This window comes from Rana temporaria, chromosome 4, assembly GCF_905171775.1.
Source record: "Rana temporaria chromosome 4, aRanTem1.1, whole genome shotgun sequence".
NCBI lineage: Eukaryota > Metazoa > Chordata > Amphibia > Anura > Ranidae > Rana > Rana temporaria.
This window is the reverse complement of record NC_053492.1, coordinates 267,440,196-267,462,150: the sequence shown is the minus strand read 5'-3', so window position 1 is coordinate 267,462,150 and position 21,955 is coordinate 267,440,196. Positions and strand designations below refer to the sequence as shown.

At 42.8% G+C, this 21,955-nt stretch overlaps 1 protein-coding gene across 1 annotated transcript in view; it reads left to right on the top strand.

Moving 5' to 3' along the window:
• The window catches only part of LAMA4 (laminin subunit alpha 4), a 151,842-nt gene that overhangs the window by 13,831 nt on the left and 116,056 nt on the right, over window positions 1-21,955 (top strand). The window contains exon 2 of the mRNA XM_040350260.1: window positions 17,132-17,233. Coding sequence (XP_040206194.1) covers window positions 17,132-17,233 — 102 coding nt within the window. The remainder of the gene's footprint in view (window positions 1-17,131; window positions 17,234-21,955) is intronic.

The following is a 21,955-nucleotide window of genomic DNA, read 5'->3' as shown; positions in this document are numbered from 1 at the left end:
ACAAAAATAGAGAGACAATTTTAAAAAAAAATTAATATTTTTTACTTTTTGCTATAATAAATATCCCCCAAAAATATATAAAAAAACATTTTTTTTCCTCAGTTTAGGCCGATACGTATTCTTCTACCTATTTTTCGTAAAAAAAAAATCGCAATAAGCGTTTATTGATTGGTTTGCGCAAAAGATATATCGTTTACAAAATAGGGGGTATTTTTATGTCATTTTTATTAATATATTTTTTTTACTAGTAATGGCGGCGATCAGCGATTTTTTTTTCGGTATTGCGACATTATGGCGGACACTTCGGACACTTTTGACACATTTTTGGGACCATTGGCATTTTTATAGCGATCAGTGCTATAAAAATGCATTGGATTACTATAAAAATGCCACTGGCAGTGAAGGGGTTAACACTAGGGGGCGGGGAAGGGGTTAAGTATGTCCCTTGTGTGTTCTTACTGTGGGGGGGGGTGGCCTCACTAGGGGAAACACTGATCCTCTGTTCATACATTGTATGAACAGAAGATCAGCGTTTCCCCCGCTGACAGGACCGGGAGCGCGCGCCCCTAGTGGCAGCTGAGAGAGAGGACGTTATACTACGTGCTCTCGCCCAGCAGAGCCAACTTGCCGACGTAGAACGGCGGTGCGCGGTCGGCAAGTGGTTAATGGAAAGACAACAAGTTAAGGTTTACAGCCCTGCATATCTGAAATGTATGGGGTACAGGCTTGGGTTCCCTTTGTTCCTGGTTTACAGTAACATTTGTGGATCTTATTTGTACTATCACCCTACAGTTGAAACTGTTCTATGGCTAGTGTGGACTCTCGATTATATTGTCCAGGCACTGTTACTACAATTCTAAGTGACTACAGCCAAAGTTTTTTAGTATGAGGCCTCGTATACACGACCGTTTTCCTCGACAGAATCCATCAAGAAACTTGGTGGCAGAGCTTTTTTGAGGAGGAAAATGGTCGTGTGTATGTTTTTCCTTGTCAAAATATCTTTATTAGGCATTAGTAATGACAAATATGCAATCAAGTAACAGAATTAGAGAACTATTACAACATGTGGAAAGGAATTCCAAAGTTTGTTGATGTATAAACAAATAAATAAACAATTAAATGATTACTTAGTGTGTATGTTTTTCATCGAGGAAACTGTTGAGGAACTCGACGAGAAAAAAAGTGAACAAGTTCTCTTTTTCCCTCGACGGGAGTCTCAATTTCCTCATCGTGTTCCTCGTCGGGCTGGTTTTCGACGAGAAACACGTTTGTGTGTATGCTAAGAAACCCGTGCATGCTCAGAATAAAGTATGAGACGGGAGCGCACCTTTGGTAAAAGTAGCGTTTGTAATGGAGATAACACATTTGTCACGCTGTAACAGTCTGAAAAGTGCAAATTGTCTCTTACCAAACTTTTACTTAACACAAAGTAACATGAGATTAGCAAAAGCAGCCCCAAGGGTTGTGCCAGTGGAATCGAACTTCCCCTGCCGTTGTATGTGTTGTACATCACCGCATTTGAGAATGAGGAGATTTGGTCTTGACAGTGTGTACGCAAAGAAAGCTTGTCAAGTTTCTCCACAAGCCTGACAAGGAACTCGTCGAGGAAAACGATGATTAATTTACGACCAGTTCCTCGTCGTGTGTACGAGGCCTGAGTACTAACCCTGGTTTCATCTAACCAGTACAGTTTATTTTTTTTTACCAATGAATGCAACACAAACTACTGACATGGGCACTGTGAAAGAACTGTACTTGATAGGTCAGATTATAAAATCAAATATGATCACTGACACTGGTGGTAAGTTAAATTTATAGGTTTCATCAACAAGCAAGTATAGTAGTATAAATAATAATAAGTAGCTACTAAGATACAGTATTGGTAGGTTATTTAACTTCTACCCAATTTTATCACCTATCATCCATTTGGCTTCAGACAGTGTAGTGGTTAAAAACATTTTATTTAATTGAATTTCTGTCGTGATTTTCACTCATGTTGGCCACCGCATCTGAAACTGTTTGACTGGCAAAGTCCTTCTGTATGAATAACTCAATGCATTTTGCAAATAAATGCAGAAGAGTACAACTTATAAGTGTGAAACCAGCCTAAAGTTGGTAGTTGTGTCACTTTTGTATGGTTTGAACAAAATGGTAATAAATGAGATTCCCTTGTGAATCTTAAATCGAGTAAATATATATTTTTTTTACTAATTACCGTATTTATCGGTGTATGATACGCATATTTTCAGGGTAAAAAAGTGATAATAAATACAGTATGTTCTGATCATGGGGAGAAAATATGGAAACCTATATGGACTTTAACTAGAACAGAGTTTCTGAGTCTTGTATGAACAGTAGGACTCAATGGTCTGTTTTAAGAGGAATGAAAGTGGACCTCTCAGTAACTTAAAAAGTCTGCATGAATACATTTTTGCATGTCACAATATAAGAAACATATGTAAAGTACACGGATTCATAAATGTCAGTCGGTCTGGCTACAATAAGCTACAATACGATTAGTTGCTCTGGATAACTACACAAACCATACCATTGCTGTTTGCTCTTCTTTATTGCATATATCAATAGGACATGAATGTCTAATGTTTAATGTTTAATGTTTAATTTTTGATGTGTTATAATAAATTCTTGGACTAATAGTAATTTTAGATCTAGATGCTTGGCCACTCTGTAATAAGCATTTTTAAAATTGTTTTGTCTTTCTTGAACAGTGAAAAGTAATTTTCTTACTGTTTTTCCCAATCTGGATTCCATTAATTATGACATATCCCAATGGGCCCTTCTTTACTGAATAATCTAAGTCTGACAACAATGCTGCCTGTGATAGCTACAGTATGTTGGTCTACAGACAAAAAAAAGCACTCCTAATAAAAGGATGGGTGTCTGGGAGTATAATAGTGATATCTGTGGGAACTGTATCTTGCATGATCCATCTGGGATTCATATGGTCTTTCTCATTTTTTTCATCATGAAGATATGAAAATATATATATGAAAGTCTTCCACTCTGACGATGTGGGAAGACTAAAACCAAACAGTACTTTTCCATTCAGCCTCTGAAAAGATGGCAATCCTAGATAGCAAGAAAAACTTGCCACACGTTTGTGGCAGTGTTTAATTGTAATGCCTTGTACACACCATTGTTTTTCCTGACGTGCAAAAAGCCGTCGTTTTTCCCGACGTGATTCCTCTCCAGCCTGACACACGTTCATGCAAAAAAAACGTCCGAAGAAAGCGCGGTGAGGTACAACACGTACGACGGCACTATGAAGGGGACGTTCCTTTCAAATGGCGCCACACTTTGGGCTGCTTTTGCTGATCCTCGTGTTAGTAAAAGTTTGGTGACAGACGATTCGCGCTTTTTAGTTTTCGTGCATTTCAGTCCGTTACAGCGTGATGAATGTGATATCTCCATTCCGAACGCTAGTTTTACCAGAACGAGCGCTTCCGTCTCATACTTGATTTTGAGCATGCGCATTTTTTCCCCTCGGAAAAGCATACACGCAACTGTTTTTTTCAAGACGAGAAAACGACTGACGGGAAACACAACGAGAAAAAAGAGAGATGGTTTCAATTTTTTGCAGGCAGTTTTTTCGTCGAGAAAATTGCTGGGGGGCATACACACGACCGGTTTTCACGACCAATATAAAAAATTGCAGTTTGCTCGTTGTGAAAAACAGTCATGTGTACAAGGCATAAGTCTGTTAACTTGCTGCACATTTTCACTGGCGCGTTGTACACTTGCAGAGCACTTGAAGCACAAGTTCTAGTATTTTTAAAAGCCAATATAAAGGATAAATAAAGGTCTAAAAGGCACCTGTGTGGTTTAACCAATCATTTTCTGCATATTAGATCTTTGTGGTCTGTGCAACTGGGGCCCTGTCAGACTACATAGTGCTCACTGTCCTTCTATCATTCCAGAAAGTAGAGAGGTATGGTGACTGCATCCAGTCACTGTCTGGCTATATTGACAGTCACTGGTTTCCAGGCTGCCAGAATACAATAGACAGCAGGCCAGGTTTGTCCATCTGTGTTGTTTAGCATGGATGGAGGAATCTACCCACCGACTGAACAAAAGAAATCTAGGCATATATGGCTAGCCTTACATTTCAACCCTGGAAGATTTGGCTGCTCAATGACCAGGCCATTTTTTGCCAAACGGCACTGCGTCGCTTTAACTGACAATTGTGTGGTCGTGCGACGCTGTACCCAAACCAAATTTTGAAAAACAACACAATATCATTTACTTTTTGCTATAATAAATATCCAAATTGATTTTATTTTTATTTTTTTTAAAAATGTCCTCAGTTAAGGCCGATATGTATTTTTCTACATATTTATGGCATTTTTATTATTATATATTTTTTTACTCGTAATGGTGGTGATCAGCGATTTTTATCAGGACTGCGATATTGCGACGGACAGATTGGACACTTTTGACACATTTTTGGGACCAGTCACAATTATACAACAATCAGTGCTATAAAATGCACTGATCACTGTATAAATGTCACTGGCAGGGAAGGGGTTAACTGTGTCCCCTATGTGTGTTCTAACTGTGGGGGGATGGGACTGACTGGAGGAGAGAGAGATCGGTGTTTATACTTAGTATGAACACATGATCTGTCTCCTCTCCCCTGAGGGAACCGGGATCTATGTGTTTATACACACAGACCCCGGTTCTCACTCTGTCTGAAGCGATCGCAGGTGCCCGGCTGTCATCGCGCCCGCCAGGCACTAGCCAGGCTCCGGCGGCATGCGTGCGTGCCTCCGGCAGTGAGCTGTGCGCATGCGTACGCCCCCTAGTGGTCAAAAGGCGAACCAACATAAGGTTTTCACCCAGAGGAGACAACCTGCCACAGTAAAACTGCAGCAGCTGGTCGGGAAGGGGTGACTTTTTTATTTTTTTTATTTCAGGTACTTATATAGCAGTGTCAAATTACACGGCGCTTTAGATATATATTGTACAATCACATCAGTACCTGCCCTCAAGGAGCATACAATATAAGGTCCCTAACTCACATTCATACATACACATACAAGGGCCAATTTAGTCTGGAGACAATTTTCTTCCCAGCATGTCTTTAGAGTGTGGGAGGAAAATGGAGTACCCCGAGGAAACACACATATGCACAGGTAGAACATTCAAACTCCAGGCCGGTAGTGCCATGGCTGGAATTTGAACCAATGACACTAGTGCTGCCAGATGGAAGTGCTAACCACTTAGTGTGATGCAATTGCCTATATGCTTCAGTCTAATGCTCTCCCTGCTTAATGCTGTGGGTTACAGGTAACAGGTGTTTCATGTGTGATTCATCTCTCTCTGTAAGGACTGTTCATATGTTAAATAAGGCTAGCTTTTGAAAGGGCTTTAATTGTGTGATAACCCTGTCTACAACCTAGTGATTCTCAGAGGTGTTAATAGGTGTCAAACTGGATACAGACGAAACGTCTGCTTAGGAAACTCAGTGTGTGAAGGTGGTTTGTTGTTTAAGGAATGTGCAGTGATTAGACATGATAATTGTCGGTCGGTGCCGACCTGTCTAGAATGTTTTAGTAATTAGCCTTAGTGTGTGATTGGGGGGGGTGGAGATTTCATTGTTGCTTCAATGTCTTGGACTGTATAAAAAGCTGAGAAGAAAAAACATTAAAGTCTGTCTTGTTCTAGCAGTAAGCTTGGCATGTGTGGCTTTCTGGGCGATTCTAGGGATATCCCTCCTCGTGGAATATTGGGGTGATTTTCGTTATGGGAAGAAGGGAACGTTGACGGGGATATCATACCAATACCGTCACAATTGGTTGGTAGCAGTGGGATTTTTCCCTTCTATTCCCCTTCACACCCGGATTCCAAGCAGACACTGGAAGAACTACTGGAAGTTCGTGGAAGGATTGCTAGCAACAAAACCAAGCGGGTCATCATAGCAGAATCAATGGAGATAGACCAGGAGGACGGGATTGCAGCAACGCCAGCAGTACAAGAGATGGAGACACCAGTGATTCAGGAGGAGTCACCAACCAACAAGCTAATGAGAGAGAAGCTAGCGTGGTTCGGCCCGAACCCAACGGCAGATGTGGTGCTGAGAGTGATGGACCTGTTAGCGAAGGAGGCTAAAGAAATAAGAGACGCAGAGCTACAGGAGGATAAACAAATAAGAGATGCAGAGCTACAGAAGGATAAACAAATAAGGGACGCAGAACTACAGTTAAAACTGGCAGCAGTCCAACAAGCAGCCGCACCTTCTCCGAACAGTGAGTACAGCACAGCAGACGCAAGGAAGATTCCGTTTAGCGCTTTTAAAGCTTTTGATGAAAAGGACTGTGAGATTGATAACTACCTGGCGGATTTTGAGCGACAATGTAACCTGCACCGAATAGCTAGAAGAGAGTGGGTTGCAATATTGTCAGGCAAACTGTCAGGCAAAGCTTCTGATGCTTTCCGGACCGTGCCAGATCAGGATATCCATAGCTACGCCAGGGTTAAAGAAGTGCTCCTGGCTCGTTATGCAGTAACCCCAGAGTCCCACCGACAGAAGTTCAGGGACTCACGCAAAACCACGAAAGACTCTTACGCGGAATGGGCATGCCAGTTGTCCCTGTCGGCCTCTAACTGGGTTAACAGCAGCCAGGCCACCACCGCAGAGGACATTTTGCAACTAATGCTCCTGGAGCAATTTTACAATCACATCCAGACGGACGTCAAGGATTGGGTGAGAGATCGCAGGCCCATGACTCTACCAGAGGCCGCGAAGTTGGCGGATGAATATGCGGATACTCGCAAGACAAACCAGGTCACACCACGGGTACGACCTCCACGACCAACGGCACCCTCACACCCACCAGCCGCTAGATACCAACCGCCTAACAGACCGATGACATCTAGCCCTCGCTACCCACGCCAGGAGGACAACGAACAACGCTGCTTCCGGTGCAAACAGTTGGGTCACTTCAAGCAGAATTGCCCCATGAATGACAACACCAGGTCAAATTGGTCTCAACCTGGGTACCGCCCACCAGCAGCAGCCCATTGTGTAGACTCGGCTTGGGATCCCCAGGAGCTGGGTCAGGAAGAACCATTGGGCACCCCTTACGAAGCCCTCATGGTACAATCTGTTATTACGGACAACAGGGAACACCATTGTCAGCTGGTCATGGGCGACAGCCATGAGCCGGAGGGGCCTTGGAGGGAGCTGGGCAGAAAGAGGCACCGCCAGCTACCCTCCAAGAAGAAGAGGTCCTGGAAGTCATATAACCAGCGGACCTGGGAGGAGAAGAAGCAACTGGAGGAGATGGAATCGCAGCGGGCGCCCCAGATGCGGGCCGAGATGTTCGCCAAGGGCCCAACGGTGGCCCCTTACACCACCACCCAGTTCCTGATGATGAAGGACCACGTGGAAAGCCTGCAGGACATGAGCAAGCAGGATCTGATCCGTGAGTACATAGAGCTGGAGGAGTGCATAAGCCGCATGGAGGAGGAGAACAACCACCTGAGGTCACAGCGGGCTGACCCCCCCAGGCTCCATGAACTGGAGATGGAGCTGGAGAAGCTCAAAGAGGAGAACCGGCGGCTGCGGAGGGAGCAGGGGGTGGCTGACCTTATGGGGCTCTGAGTCCCCTCCCCCCCCCCGGACTCTGAGCACCAGTGCTACAGCATTTCAACAAATATAACTTTTTTTTTTTTATGAATCTCCTGTGACTGTCACTTCAGAGCCATAACCTGCCCCTCCCATAGCGGGACACCTAGATGGCGGCGCACAGACCCATTCGCCGTCTTCACACTGACTTCTGGTGACTCTGCAGATCGCACAAAGACTTGGGGACTGAACGGCGTGTGATCTGACGACCCGGTGGCATACCTGAGTCTGAAGCAGTTGCCAAGGGAGGTCAGTTACGCCAAACGGAGTTAACCTCGGACTAAAAGCTCTGAACCCGTCAACCCTACTGGACCAGGGAAGGTCCAACCGGGTTTGCCGTAGCAGGGAGAAAAGGGGGGGCCATTGTGATGCAATTGCCTATATGCTTCAGTCTAATGCTCTCCCTGCTTAATGCTGTGGGTTACAGGTAACAGGTGTTTCATGTGTGATTCATCTCTCTCTGTAAGGACTGTTCATATGTTAAATAAGGCTAGCTTTTGAAAGGCCTTTAATTGTGTGATAACCCTGTCTACAACCTAGTGATTCTCAGAGGTGTTAATAGGTGTCAAACTGGATACAGACGAAACGTCTGCTTAGGAAACTCAGTGTGTGAAGGTGGTTTGTTGTTTAAGGAATGTGCAGTGATTAGACATGATAATTGTCGGTCGGTGCCGACCTGTCTAGAATGTTTTAGTAATTAGCCTTAGTGTGTGATTGGGGGGGGTGGAGATTTCATTGTTGCTTCAATGTCTTGGACTGTATAAAAAGCTGAGAAGAAAAAACATTAAAGTCTGTCTTGTTCTAGCAGTAAGCTTGGCATGTGTGGCTTTCTGGGCGATTCTAGGGATATCCCTCCTCGTGGAATATTGGGGTGATTTTCGTTATGGGAAGAAGGGAACGTTGACGGGGATATCATACCAATACCGTCACACTTAGCCACTAACATGTTATACTTACTTGCTCTGTACAATGGTTTTGCACAGAGCAGCCCTGCTCCTCCTCTTCTAAGGTCTTCTGCTCCTCCCCCCTGATGAGTGCCCCCAGAGCAAGCTGCTTGCTTTGGGGCACTCGCGCATGCTCACTCTTTAGCTGGCTCTGTGTGTCCATTTACTCTACCCCCGTTCTCTCCCCACTGGCTGTAATTGCTGCTGCTCTCGTGCACATCGTTGGATCAAAATTTGGCTCAGGTAAGTATAAGGAGTGGCTGGTTGTTTAAGAGATGTTCATTGTACCTACTGGTAAGCTAACCTGTAGGTAAAAGTGACCAGGCAGAGTTTACTTCTGCTTTAATTTATAGAACACAGTCCCCTTTACAGTATCTGCATTTGTACAACAGCTCCCCTTAAATCTGGCCCTGGCAGCCCTGGAACCACAGATGCCACAGATGCCCCCGATGACATCATATTTGACATCATATGAGCGGGAGGTCATGACATCATCGCTAATTTCCACTTTTTACTACTCGCCATTCTGGGTGTTGTAGTCTGAAGAATCATGCTGTATATGGCTTTTATGTAGGTGTTTTTAATAGTGCCAATAAAACTATTACAACTATTGCAAGCATGGAGCTCTTTGGAGGGCCCGATGGCTATATAAGTAATGGCACACGGTGGCCCGAGCATTATAGCGGGAACAAGCGTTAGGTGAAGATCAGAGGAAGAACAGAGCGAGAAGACAATGGAGAGAGGAGAACCGTCAGCGGAGAGAGAAGAACCGGAAGATGAAGACATCTCCGGAGGGAGAAGAGACGCCGGAGCTGCTTTGATAAATTACTTTGTCAAAAACCTGTGTACTGTTTTTATTTTTGACATTTTTTTTACGATGTATCCCATACTCATTCACATGGGGTGGGGGGCTGGGATCTGGGGGGCTCCTTGTTAAAGGGGGCTTCAAGATTCCGATAAGGCTCCCACCTGGCAGACCCCGTCAACCACCGAACAGGGTTGTCAGGAAGAGGCCTTTGTCCCCATCAACATGGGGACATGGTGCTTTGGGGTGGGGGGGTGCAGGGCCCTACCGTGCCCCAAAACACCCACCCCCTATGTTGAGGGCATGTGGCCTGGTATAGTTGAGAAGGGGGCGCTTGCTGCCCCCCCTTTCCTGACCTGCCAGGCTGGGTGCTCAGATAAGGGCCTGGTATGGATTTTGGGGGGCCCCACACCGTTTTCTTTTGGCGTGGGGGTTCCCCTTAAATTCCATACCAGAATGAAGGGTCTGGTATGGTCTTGGCAGAAGCAGGGGCATACCTAGAGCATTTGGCACCCGGGACGGATCCTATATCTGGCACCCCCCCCACTTTAAAACGTAAAAACACCCCAATGTGCCCCCCTGCATACCTCTGCATCCCCCAATATCTCTTTGTCACTACTTTGTACCACCTCTCTACAACTGGACCCCTTTACATTACACAACCCCCCTGCTGCTCTGGACCCCTGCACATTACACAGCCCCCTGCACCTCTGGACTCCTTTACATTACATAGCCCCCTGTACCTCTGGAACCCTTTACATTACACAACCCCCTGCATATCTGGATCCCTTTACATTACACAGCACCCTACACCTCTGGGCCCCTTTACATTACACAACCCCCTGCACCTCTGGACCCCTTTACATTACACAACCCCCTGCACCTCTGGACCCCTTTACATTACACAACCCCCTGCACCTCTGGACCCCTTTACATTTCACAGCCTCCCGCCCTGCAGTTCTGGACCCCTTTACATTACACAACCCTCTGTACCTCTGGACCCCTTTACATTAAAAAAACCCTGCACCTCTGGACCCCTTTACATTGGACAACACCCTGCACCCCTTTACATTGCACAGCACCCTGCACCTATGGACCCTTTTACATTGCACAGCACCCTGCACCTCTGGACCCCTTTACATTACACAGTACCTCTGGACCCCTTTACATTACACAACCCCCTGCACCTCTGGACCCCTTTGCATTGCACAGCCTTCCACCCTGCAGCTCTGGACCCCTTTACATTACACAATCCCCTGCACCTCTGGACCACTTTACATTGCACAGCACCCTGCATCTCTGGACCCCTTTACATTGCACAGCACCCTGCACTTCGGGCCCCTTTTACATTGCACAGCCCCCCAGCTCAGGTCCCCTGCACATTATCCCCCCACAGCTTTGACTGGACCCCCTGCACATTAACCCCCCCACAGCCCTGACTGGACCCCCTGCACATTAACCTAGAGCTCTGGACCCTCTGCATGTTACCCCCGCCCCCACAGCTCTGACTGGACCCCCTGCACATTACCCCCCACAGCCCTGACTGGACCCCCTGCACATTACCCCCCCAGCTCTGGACCCCTTGTACACTCCCCCCTCACAGCCCTGACTGGACCCCCTGCACATTACCCCTCCCACACAGCCCTGACTGGACCCCCTGCACATTACCCCCCCCCCCCCAACTCAGACTGGAGCCCATGCATATTGCATAGCTCTGTCAGTTCCTACTTTACTCGTTGCATAGCTCTGTCAGTTCCTACCTTACCCTACTTTTGTATTCACAAGATAATGATTGGTTGCTAGGACCACCTAGCAACCAATCACCTACTACTCCAGAATTTCTTATGCCCTACAGTCAGTGTCTCTCGCTCTCCCTCTTCTGCTGTACAAGAGAGTGAAAGACCGTGTTTTTTTTTACCGAGTAGCGGTACAGTCCGCACCCGGCTCGGGTTTTTCCGCCCTCCCCCGCTGGGCTAGCCTCTCCCTGCGCGGTCAGCGTGTAATATCGCTGCTGCGCTGCCAAGCCCGGCCGCCCAGCTGTCATTGTTTTATACAGGGGAGGATGGGGGCACCGTCTGAGACCCCCCAATGTGTGTCCCCCGGTGCGGACCGCCCCCCGCCCCCTAGTTAGTACGCCACTGGGCAGAAGACTCTATGCTGTTTTTTTTTTTTTGGTGTGGTGTTTCCCTTCAAGATCATCAGAGCACAAGTCGTATGCCAAAGTCGGATCAGTTAAGACAATAATCCGACTTCAATGAGATTCAATGGGCTGAAGTAGGATCAAAGTTGGACCAAAGTAGTGCAGGAACCTTTTTCAAAGTCGGACCGACTTGAGTCGGACCAGTTAAAACAGCTCCCATAGGGAAACATTAACTCATACACATAAACGTAATGCGACTTGTGCTCCCAATGTCGGAGTTGTAGTAAAAGTGTGAACCCAGCCATAATCAGGACTGTTCAAGCCTGGCAATATTGGGAACTGTACTACAATGAAGGCAATCTGCCTGTTCAACATGAGGATGAAGGATCTTAAAAGACCCTAAAAGTTACATGACATAAATTGTGGAACTAAATGTAAGGTACTCGAAGTACCTTACATTTAAGGTTTAAAAATAAAAACAGTATTTCGTAGAAGGGAGAATAAGGTTTTCCATAGTACTTTGTTCAGAGGTTTAAAATTATGCTCTATGTTAGCGTTGAGTACAGTATACTGTATGTTCTTGGTAACTATAAACTGAACAGTTTAAAAGATAAAGCTCTCAGAAGCACATTCCTCACCTTACTGTAGGAGTGAGAGTGGAGAAGACTTCCAAGCCAAATGTCTGCTTCTCTATATATGGACAACTGCCTTCCACTCATTTATAACACAGTCACATACACAGTCTTTGTTGCTAGGCAATTACCACATTGATAAATGACTATATTTTAGCAAGATAACATTTTATACAATGTCAATTAAGACTTGGAATACAGTTTAGGAAACTATAACTACAGAAAACAGTGCATATTAGTTCTTAATATTCATAGTATTAGAAAACCTTTTAAGTGTAGTGCTAGGGTAAAGAGTACCAATAACATAAACGTGTATTTGTAGATTACATTTTCACTTAGCAAGGAACGCTCAATGTGGGCGATTCAGTAAGACATGTCGGGCACATTACTGGAGGTGTGGATGCTGTTGGAAGCCATGGTTCAAATTCAAGAAGGTCATATGACGCTTTCATCAGAAATACCAACACAAGTGCCAAATTAAAGTACGGTAGTTCATAGTAGTAACAATTTTATCATCTGTCAGTATTGCTGCACGATATTTAATAAGGTATACCTCTATATTGGATCTAAGAAAAGTGGAGAATAGCAAGATCTTTTCCATAATGCATTTTATTAAATAATAATAGTTATAATGAAATAGATATAATAAAAAAAATGGAATAACACATGAGTGTATGATTAGTGCTTTTTTCAGGCGCTTGAAAAACGCCCCCAGTGTGAAAGGGGTCTTATTGAAGAGAAAATCTGTTTGTTGATTATACTTTTTCAGCACCTGGTCATACTCTCTTGCACATACTGGGTCTGAGTGGTATGTCATTGCATACATCAGCATTTAAAACAAAATGCTACTTTTTTACACAACCAGAAATGTTAACAAATACATTTTGTTTCATTTAGAGGTGCATCTCCCTTATTGATTTTAATGCACAAGAGTTGAGCTCCTAACAACTTTAAACTGGTAAGGATCTAGTGACACTTCAAGTAGTCATGGAGCAGTGGTGACTTGCAAAAACTACCCTAAGCTTTCATTTTACTCTAATCAGATCAGTGAAGAATGAATACTGATCAAATGCTATGGGTTACTTTGCTCCTAATTGTATTATATAAACTCATTATGATGACAGAAGGCATGATAGTTTACAATTCAATTACCCATTCATGAGAGGTCGCATAACCCATCCCATTTTTTGCTTCTTTGCTTTCATAAGATTGTAAGTTGATCGTAAATGTACACATGCATTTTCAGTATATGTTACATTTAGTGATTCTTCTAACACCTTGTAACCTTCTCTCCAGATACCAGTGACATGAGCTATTCTTATGTTTTAAGCCCCATACACACTATCAGTTTTCCTGCAGGTTTTTCTCTTCAGGTTTTTCTCTTCAGGTTTACCAAAACCATGTAGTGCAAGGGCCTGCCTGATTGCATACAAATTTAAATTCTTAAGGTTTGAACTCATATTAGATGGTTTTGGACGTAAGTTACGTTCACGTCGACTAGGCGGCAGTTACGGCGGTGTAGTGTATCTGAGATACGCTACGCCCGCCTAAAGATAGGCTTTTTTTGAGAATCTGGGCCATAGTGTGTATGGGGCTTAACTTTTACTTTAAATATATTTTCACAGCTCCAGATTATACATTACAGCACTATGTGCAGCTATGAGCATTGGCCCACAGCATAACATACCGCTGTGTTCAGATCTGTAAATAAATGCAGCATATTTTGCCCCAGTATGCATGAGCCCTTACAGGTATAACTAATAATGTCTGTCAATATGAGGAGAATTCAAACATTAGCTGTCTTTGATTGCAGCAGATGTTTCGTAGCAGATACAAGAGCCCCTAGGTTATTAAAATCTCAATGCTGTCAAGCAGTAAGATACATCTTGGGTTGGACTGACACATATGTTTGTGAGAAAAGACAATATGCTTCTTCTTTACGATGCCATGAAAAATTCAGAGAGGAACTTGATGAATACTTTATCGTTTCTAGCAGTTTAGATGTAATTCTTGTCATTTTTTTAATTATGTTTTTGGCTTCCATAAATCTGTTCAATAAATTAACTTACCAAATCTCAAGAGATCCTTTGACAGTTATCTTATTTTAAACATATTATTTTATTACCTGGCTGTGGTTATCCTTCTGTGAAAGAACTGTCACAGCACAATTGACATGCAAGCCAAGGCACCTGGATCAAGAGATAGTTCAGTAGAGAAACTACTGTATAGAAATCTGCATTATATTGTGGAAGGACTGTAAACTATTCTTCTAAAATCAGGTCACACAGAGAGAGATTTACTAAAACTAGTGCACACAAAATCTGTGCTTAGTAACAGCTTCTAACTTCACTTTGTTCAGTAAAGCTTTGACAATAAAACCTGGAAGCTGATTGGTTACTATGCACAGCTGAACCACATTCTGTGTGCACCAGTTTTAGTAAATCTCCCCCTTAACCTCCCTGGCGGTATGATTCTTTCAGAAAAAACATGCTGAAAGCGGTACAATTATTTGCAAGGAAATTTGGCGTTTTATATTGTAGGCCTGTAATTTTTAGAAATAACTCACTTAAATCTGACCAAACAAGAATCTAATAGGCATCCCGGGTATGACATTTTTTTAAAAACAAAATTATAAATTATAATATAATAAATAATTATAAATAATTATAACAAATAATAATATAATTATAATAAAAATTATTCAATAATGTAATCAACTCAAAATCACTGAAATTTGCTCAGTTGCAGAATTGTCGCTGTCATTATTTTTTTTTTTTATGACTAATTTCCCCACAAATCGCTATCGCACAATTCTGCAAGTGATTATAATTTATTATCGCTGTTTTTTAGCTGCTCTAAAACCATTTTTGACATAAAAAGACACTTTTGGTTGCTATGGACAATCTACAGTTTGCAGGGAGAAAGAAACGTTTTTATTATATAAAATGACATGCAGGACACAGGGCAGACCACTAGGGACAAGGGGGGTGTGTTTTTTTTACATACAGTACTGTAATCTATAAGATTACAGTATACTGTATGTAAAGTGTTTGTTTACTTTTTTGAATTTGGCGCCGTTCTCCGTCCCCGTGCGTCATAACGTTGCAGGGAACGGAGATCGGCGGCACAGGAGGACGCTGTGTGAATCGAGCGAGGTCCCGCTCGCTCACACAGCGCGGTGGCATCGCTGGATCCAGGGACAAGGTAAGTAAACACTCCCTGTGGATCTAGCGAGGCAAGCCCGAGTCTGACTCGGGGTTACCGCTCGCAGCAGGAAAATCTAACCCCGAGTCAGACTCGGGAATACCGCCAGGCAATTTATTCTCACCGCCTTGCTTCCTAGTTCTAAAGATGCAACTTCAGAGCTGCATAACACAGTAGTAGCCTTTGCTATCCAGTGGTGGCCTTATTTCTTTAGGTTAACGACTGGGTATTCTTGTATATATGATGGTTGGATACTTGGCTACGGCAAAACCCCTCCAAGCTCTTTAGGGGGTGTGTCTCCTCAGTAATAGTTGTTACTCTTCACCATTAGGTTCGTGCATGGGACGCATTTCTTTTTATGTGCATAACACAGGGCATAACACACAGAGGCACTATAAAGCTAGTCATCCTCAAAGGGAAGAGGGAAAAGTGGATGAGCACTTATATCAATGGAGGGTTCCAGCTTCAACAGCCTTTTTCGGACTCAGCTGGGTAAGGCCGGGTACTCACGAGCAAACATGTACGGTGAAACCGGTCCGTCGGACCGTTTTCACCGTACATGCCTGCCAGAGGGCTTCTGTACGATGGTTGTACTAACCATCGTACAGAAGTCCGCGCGTAAACACTACGCGGGGCGTCGCCGCGACGATGACGCGGCGATGACGCGGCGACGTGGGCGGGCCTGCCATTTAAAGGCTTCCATGCATGCGTCAAAGTCATTCGACGCATGCGAGGGACGGCGGGCGCTCGGACATGTACGGTAGGTCTGTACTGACTACCGTACATGTCTGAGCGGGCAGGATTCCAGCGGACGGTTTTAAAACACGTCCAGGAATATTTGCCCGCTGGGAAAAGGCCCGGCGGGCAAATGTTTGCTGGAATTCGGCCCGCTCGCGCCTACACACGACCGAACATGTATGCTGAAACTGGCCCGTGGACCAGTTTCAGCATACATGTTTGGTCGTGTGTACGGGGCCTTAGGGGCATGCCAGGGCTGCATGAGGTAAAAACTGAGGAGCCCACATCAAAGCATTCTAAATAAAACCCTGGCGTGTGTTCTGGTTACATTTTTTTATGTTTTTTATTTACAGTACCGTCGGGATACCCAAAGTATGTGTTAATCTTAAATTTAAAATTTAGTGCTTACTTCAGTTAGTCTCTCCGTAACATATGAGCAACCTCTACATTCTTTAATGTATGTTGTAAAGTTATAAAACATCTAAAGAACCTTTGGGTCTATATATTAAAGGCCCTCTTCCTGTTTGTTGCAAATCCATCATAGTGCAATCATTTGCATCTTTCATTTTGACTTGGGAGATACATGACGTTATGCCAATGCACAACGTGTAATCCTGAAGTTAAATTTAGGCAATTGATAATGAAAAAATGGTGCACACCATTTTTTCATTATCAATATTTTTGTCACTAGTCAATGGCTGCAGCTTTTTAATGTGTATTTTTGGGGTGAGATTTTTTAGTCTTTCGAATTTTATTTTATTTTTATATCAGCTTTGGGTGGGTGTGAGGTCCATAGCAGCGCACAAGTACTGCATATTAATTTAGATTTAAGCAATCTTGCTACCTGTCCAGCTTTACATACAGTTTAATATCAATAAAAATTCTGACTTAAACACAATTTTGATTAGCCCTGAATATGCTTATTAGTTCATTGAATATTTTTTGGTGCCTGAAATTGAATAAATATACTACTTCTTAAAAATGTATTACCAACCTTTTATGTATTTTTCTTTTGTGCAGAGATGTCAACCAGGATTCTACTATTCAGTTTCTGGAGAATGTCTACCATGTTCGTGCAATGGAAATGCATACAAATGCCTGGATGGTTCGGGCTCCTGTGTGGTAAAGTTATCTTCATCTAATTCATTCAATGTTTCTTTGAGCAGAGTAAACATCTGTGTTTATGTACAAGAAGTATGCAAACCATTGAGAAATGTTGCCATTTGGGTACATATGGTTACCAGATATCCATTAATGTAAAATCCATTCTGAAAAAAACTATGCAAATCCCTATGGGTTGTTTTTCTCTAGTCTAGATGTTTCTCTTTAAGTGGAATTAAAATTCATAGCCAAATGTAATAATATTCCCCTTAAAAACATACAGTATAACAAAATGTACTCAATTTGTGTTAGATGTCTCCATAGAGAAAAGGGTAAAACCATTGCCACTGAAACACTGAGAAGTTATTGGCAGTGAATCTAAATTTATACTACCACATACCATAAATGTTAACAATTTGCAACAGCCTTTAAGCCAACATACACCTAAATGCTTTATTTATAATATTTTACCGCTTATAACTGGCATATAGGAATGAGCTTTATGTTTGAGTCGAACATTAGTTCGAGTCGAACATTGGCTTTATGCCCGTACGCCGAACAGCGAACAGCTTGGGCGGAAAATTCGAAAAGCCACAGAACACCCTTTAAAAGTCTATGGGAGAAATCAAAAGTGCTAATTTTAAAAGTTAATATGCAAGTTATTGTCATAAAAAGTTTTGGGGGACCTGGGTCCTGCCCCAGGGGACATGTATCAATGCAAAAAAAGTTTTTTCGGGAGCAGTGATTTTAATAATGCTTAAAGTAAAACAATAAAGGTGAAATATTCCCTTAAATTTCATACCTGGGGGGGTGTCTATAGTATGCCTGTAAAGTAGCACATGTTTCCCGTGCTTAGAAAAGTCTTTTTAAAATGGCCTGAAGGGCCTGATTTGGAATTTGGGGGGGGGGACCCCTTTTTTTTTGTTTTTTTTTGTTAGGGGTTCCCCTTAATATTTATACCAGACCCAAAGGGACTGGTAATGGACTGAGGAGGGAACGCATGCTGTTTTTTTTCAATTACTTTTATCTGTATTGCCAGGACCCGACAATTCATTATAGCCGCAAGTAGTTTTAAATTACTTTTTTTCCTTTAGAAATGTTATTTTGTGCAGGGACTTTACTAAGCACGGGAAACATGCGCTACTTTACAGGCATACTATAGACACCACCCAGGTATGAAATTTAAAGGAATATTTCACTTTTATTGTTTCACTTTAAGCAATTTTTAAAATCACTGCTCCCGAAAAAAATGCATTTTTTTTGCATTGATACATATCCCTGGGGCAGGACCCGGGTCCCCAAACACTTTTTATGATAATAACTTGCATATTAGCCTTTAAAATTAGCACTTTTGATTTTGCATGTTCATGTCCCATAGACTATAACGGTGTTTGCGTGTTCGAACAATTTTTTTGCCTGTTCGCATGTTCTACTGTGAACCGAACCGGGGGTGTTCGGCTCATCCTTACTGGCATATACTACTCCAAGCAGGGTCAGATCTTAGCTGGAACAAGTTGGAATAAGATGTGAATCTGGTTCTATGTGTTCAGAATACACAAGTTGAAAACCAGACAGTTTTCATTTCATTTAGGTTTAACTTCAAAAGATTTGTCAGGGCAGTCTTGCTTTGTTTGTCAGTTGGCCTGTGAGGGTTGTGTGCCAGGCTTTGTCCTGGGATCACAGTGTGATGACCTGACAGTTTTAGCAGTAGCCGTAGCAGTACCAGCGCTGCCCCCTAATCCTTTTTTCTTTCTTCCCACACTTCCAATGGTGGCAACAACTGGTGTCAAGCACCTCCATGCTTGACAAAACAAAATAACTCTCACAGCCCACGTGTAGAACACTGGGCTACCAATAAGATTCCGGTCCGCTTTTTGATTTAGCCTCTGAAGCAGCCAGGAGTCTGGAGAAACCAGTCAGGCTATTTATGTGACCACCTCTGATGTACCCGTTCAATATTTTATCTTGAAGGAATATTGACTGTGTAACAACCTACTTAATCTAGATTATGCACTCCAAAGGACTCCACAGAAATTGTAATGGTAGCCCAGTGCTCTACAAAGACTGTTCATCTATTTTTAATGTGAGGGAGGCATTCTAGGATACAGATGGATTTCACAATTGCATATATGAATATATGAAAGATACTTCACTTTCACATCTTGTTCCTGACATTTGAACCTCCTCTAGACCACTACTACCAGTCTCCAGAAACATTTAATCCAGTGTTTGGTTGTCTTCACCATTTGCCATCGGTCTTTGATTATTTGGAGCTGGGACTTTGGTGCAATATCCATGCTTTCTGTGGTTCATCTTCACTCCTTTACCTCACAGGACAATTTTGCCAGCTACCAGGATGTATAATTCCATTTATGTTTATTCTCCTAAGTAGCTTAGTGCTAATATAGAGGACATTATATACAAAATATACAACACAATGGCACTACAATACAACTGTAGAGGTGGTCACATTCTTTTAGCAATGTGTGTTTTTTATTGTAGCTTTCCATAACTTTTTCATACCATTAAACTTTTTGCCTTATTGAGATGTTTGGTGGGCTGTGAGAGTTTTTTGTTTTGTCACGCATGGAGGCTATATACATTTTTTTTTTTATTCTTGGGTTACACATAGGGGTTATTTACGAAAGGCAAATCCACTTTGCACTACAAGTGCACTTGAAAGCCGCTGTAGATCTGAGAGGAACATGCAAGGAAAATAAAAAACAGCATTTTAGCTTGCACATGATTGGATGATCAAATCAGCAGAGCTTCCCCTCATTTCAGATCTTCTGCTCAGATCTACAACGATCTACAGTGGCTGCACTTTTAAGTGCACTTTCAAGTGTACTTGCAGTGCACTTGTTGTGAAAAGTGGATTTGCCTTTCGTAAATAACCCCCTAAGGCCCCGTACACACGGTTGGACCAAACCGATGAGACTGGCCCGTCGAACCGTTTTCATTGGTTCACCTCTGAAGTGATATGTGTACACACCCTCAGTCCAAAATCCGATCGGGTCAGAACGCGGTGACGTCAAACACACAACGTGCTGAATAAAACGAAGTTCAATGCTTCCAAGCATGTGTCGACTTGATTCTGAGCATGCGCGGGTTTTGAACCAATGCTTTTCTGTACTAACCATTGGTTTGGTCCGATGGGGAAGCGGTCCATCGGTTCGGTTTTGAAGCATGTTTAGAAATTTTGGACCGAAGGAAACCAGACCGATAGCCTATACACACGGTCGGTTTGGTCCACTGAAAATTAACTTCGGTTCATTCTCATCGGACCAAACCGACCGTGTGTACGGGGCCTTAGTGTTGAAGCTTTCCAACTACCTTCCATCCCGTACATTGTTACTGGCACATCAGAATGACGGGCTGCCTCCCAAAAGGAATGTGTTGGGTAATAGGAATGTGTTGTAAAAAGAAGTGCATGTGCAAACTTCAAAACTAGAAAGAAGTGACAATGCTTTTCTTAATCAGAATAGCCCAGCATTGAGGCAGAGCAGTAGGGGCACAAAAAGCTACTGCATGTGTAAACATCTCTACCCCTCAGCATCAAAGTCGCTCTAAAGGGAATTTGTGAGAACAGAATACATGGAAGTTGCCATTACTGATTTTAAGTTTGATGCTCTTGGGCTTGCAGTTCCTACTTGTCAGTAGTCTAATGCCCTGTACACACGATCGGACCTTTGTCCGTCCAAATTCACATCGGAATTCCGTCGGAATTCCACCGGAGGAAAAGAGAACGTGTCCTCTATGTAAACTCCGATTGAATTCATCGGCATTTCCGATGGAATTACTCTGATGGGGCACACACACGGTCGGAATTTCATTCACGTGTTTTTGTAAATGGATTTTCTGTTGTCTAGGTTTAAATACTGACTTCTCAAAGTACAGAATAATTATGTAGTAGAAAAAAGGGTTCTCATTATGACCATATTTGACAAATGTATTTCTTCTGTGCTGTTTCCGTTCTCAGACAGCAATGACATCACATGTGGAATAGTTAGGACAAGTTTTTTTACCATGACAATATTTCCTCTCATACTTAACCTACTATGTATTCTCAATGAAATTGTTTAAGCAGAAAGACATAAAGATGAATATAACTGAACAAGGGAGTCTTTGTGTTTGTGATGTTCCAGAGGAAGAAGCGTAGATTATTAAATCTGGAAGGTCACAGCCAAAAGTGCCTATTTAAAACTTTGGAATGCCAGAGGCAACTTGTAAAATCTCCTTTTAAGTAATATTTGAGATGACCCTTTCCTACCCACAGCTCTTAACATCAGAGCAGTCCCTTCTTAACATTCGACAAAGTACTGAGAAAAATGTTTAATTTAGCAAGAGCAATGATTTGCCCAAAAGGTACGCATATGTAAGTTGCCCGTACATGCTTATTTGAATAATAAAAATTGCAATATAACATATATTAAATATGATCCGAGGACATCACAGTTCAACATATTTGAAATGGTATAACTAGAAATGTTTTGTTGGTAATGTAACGTATGGGCACCAATCAGGATCTATAACTACACCACTCTTAACCTTTAACAGCTACCTTTCTTGGATGCTTTGTTTGAATCTACTATTGTGATTGCCCCAGGATCTTATGTAGATGGTGAATTCTTGGATGTGTACTGAGGAGCGCATATTTCAAAAGTTAACTTCACATACAAGTCATTTTGAAATGTTAGTTGGTTTAGAGCAGTGGTCTCCAAACTGTGGCCCCTTTATTGATAT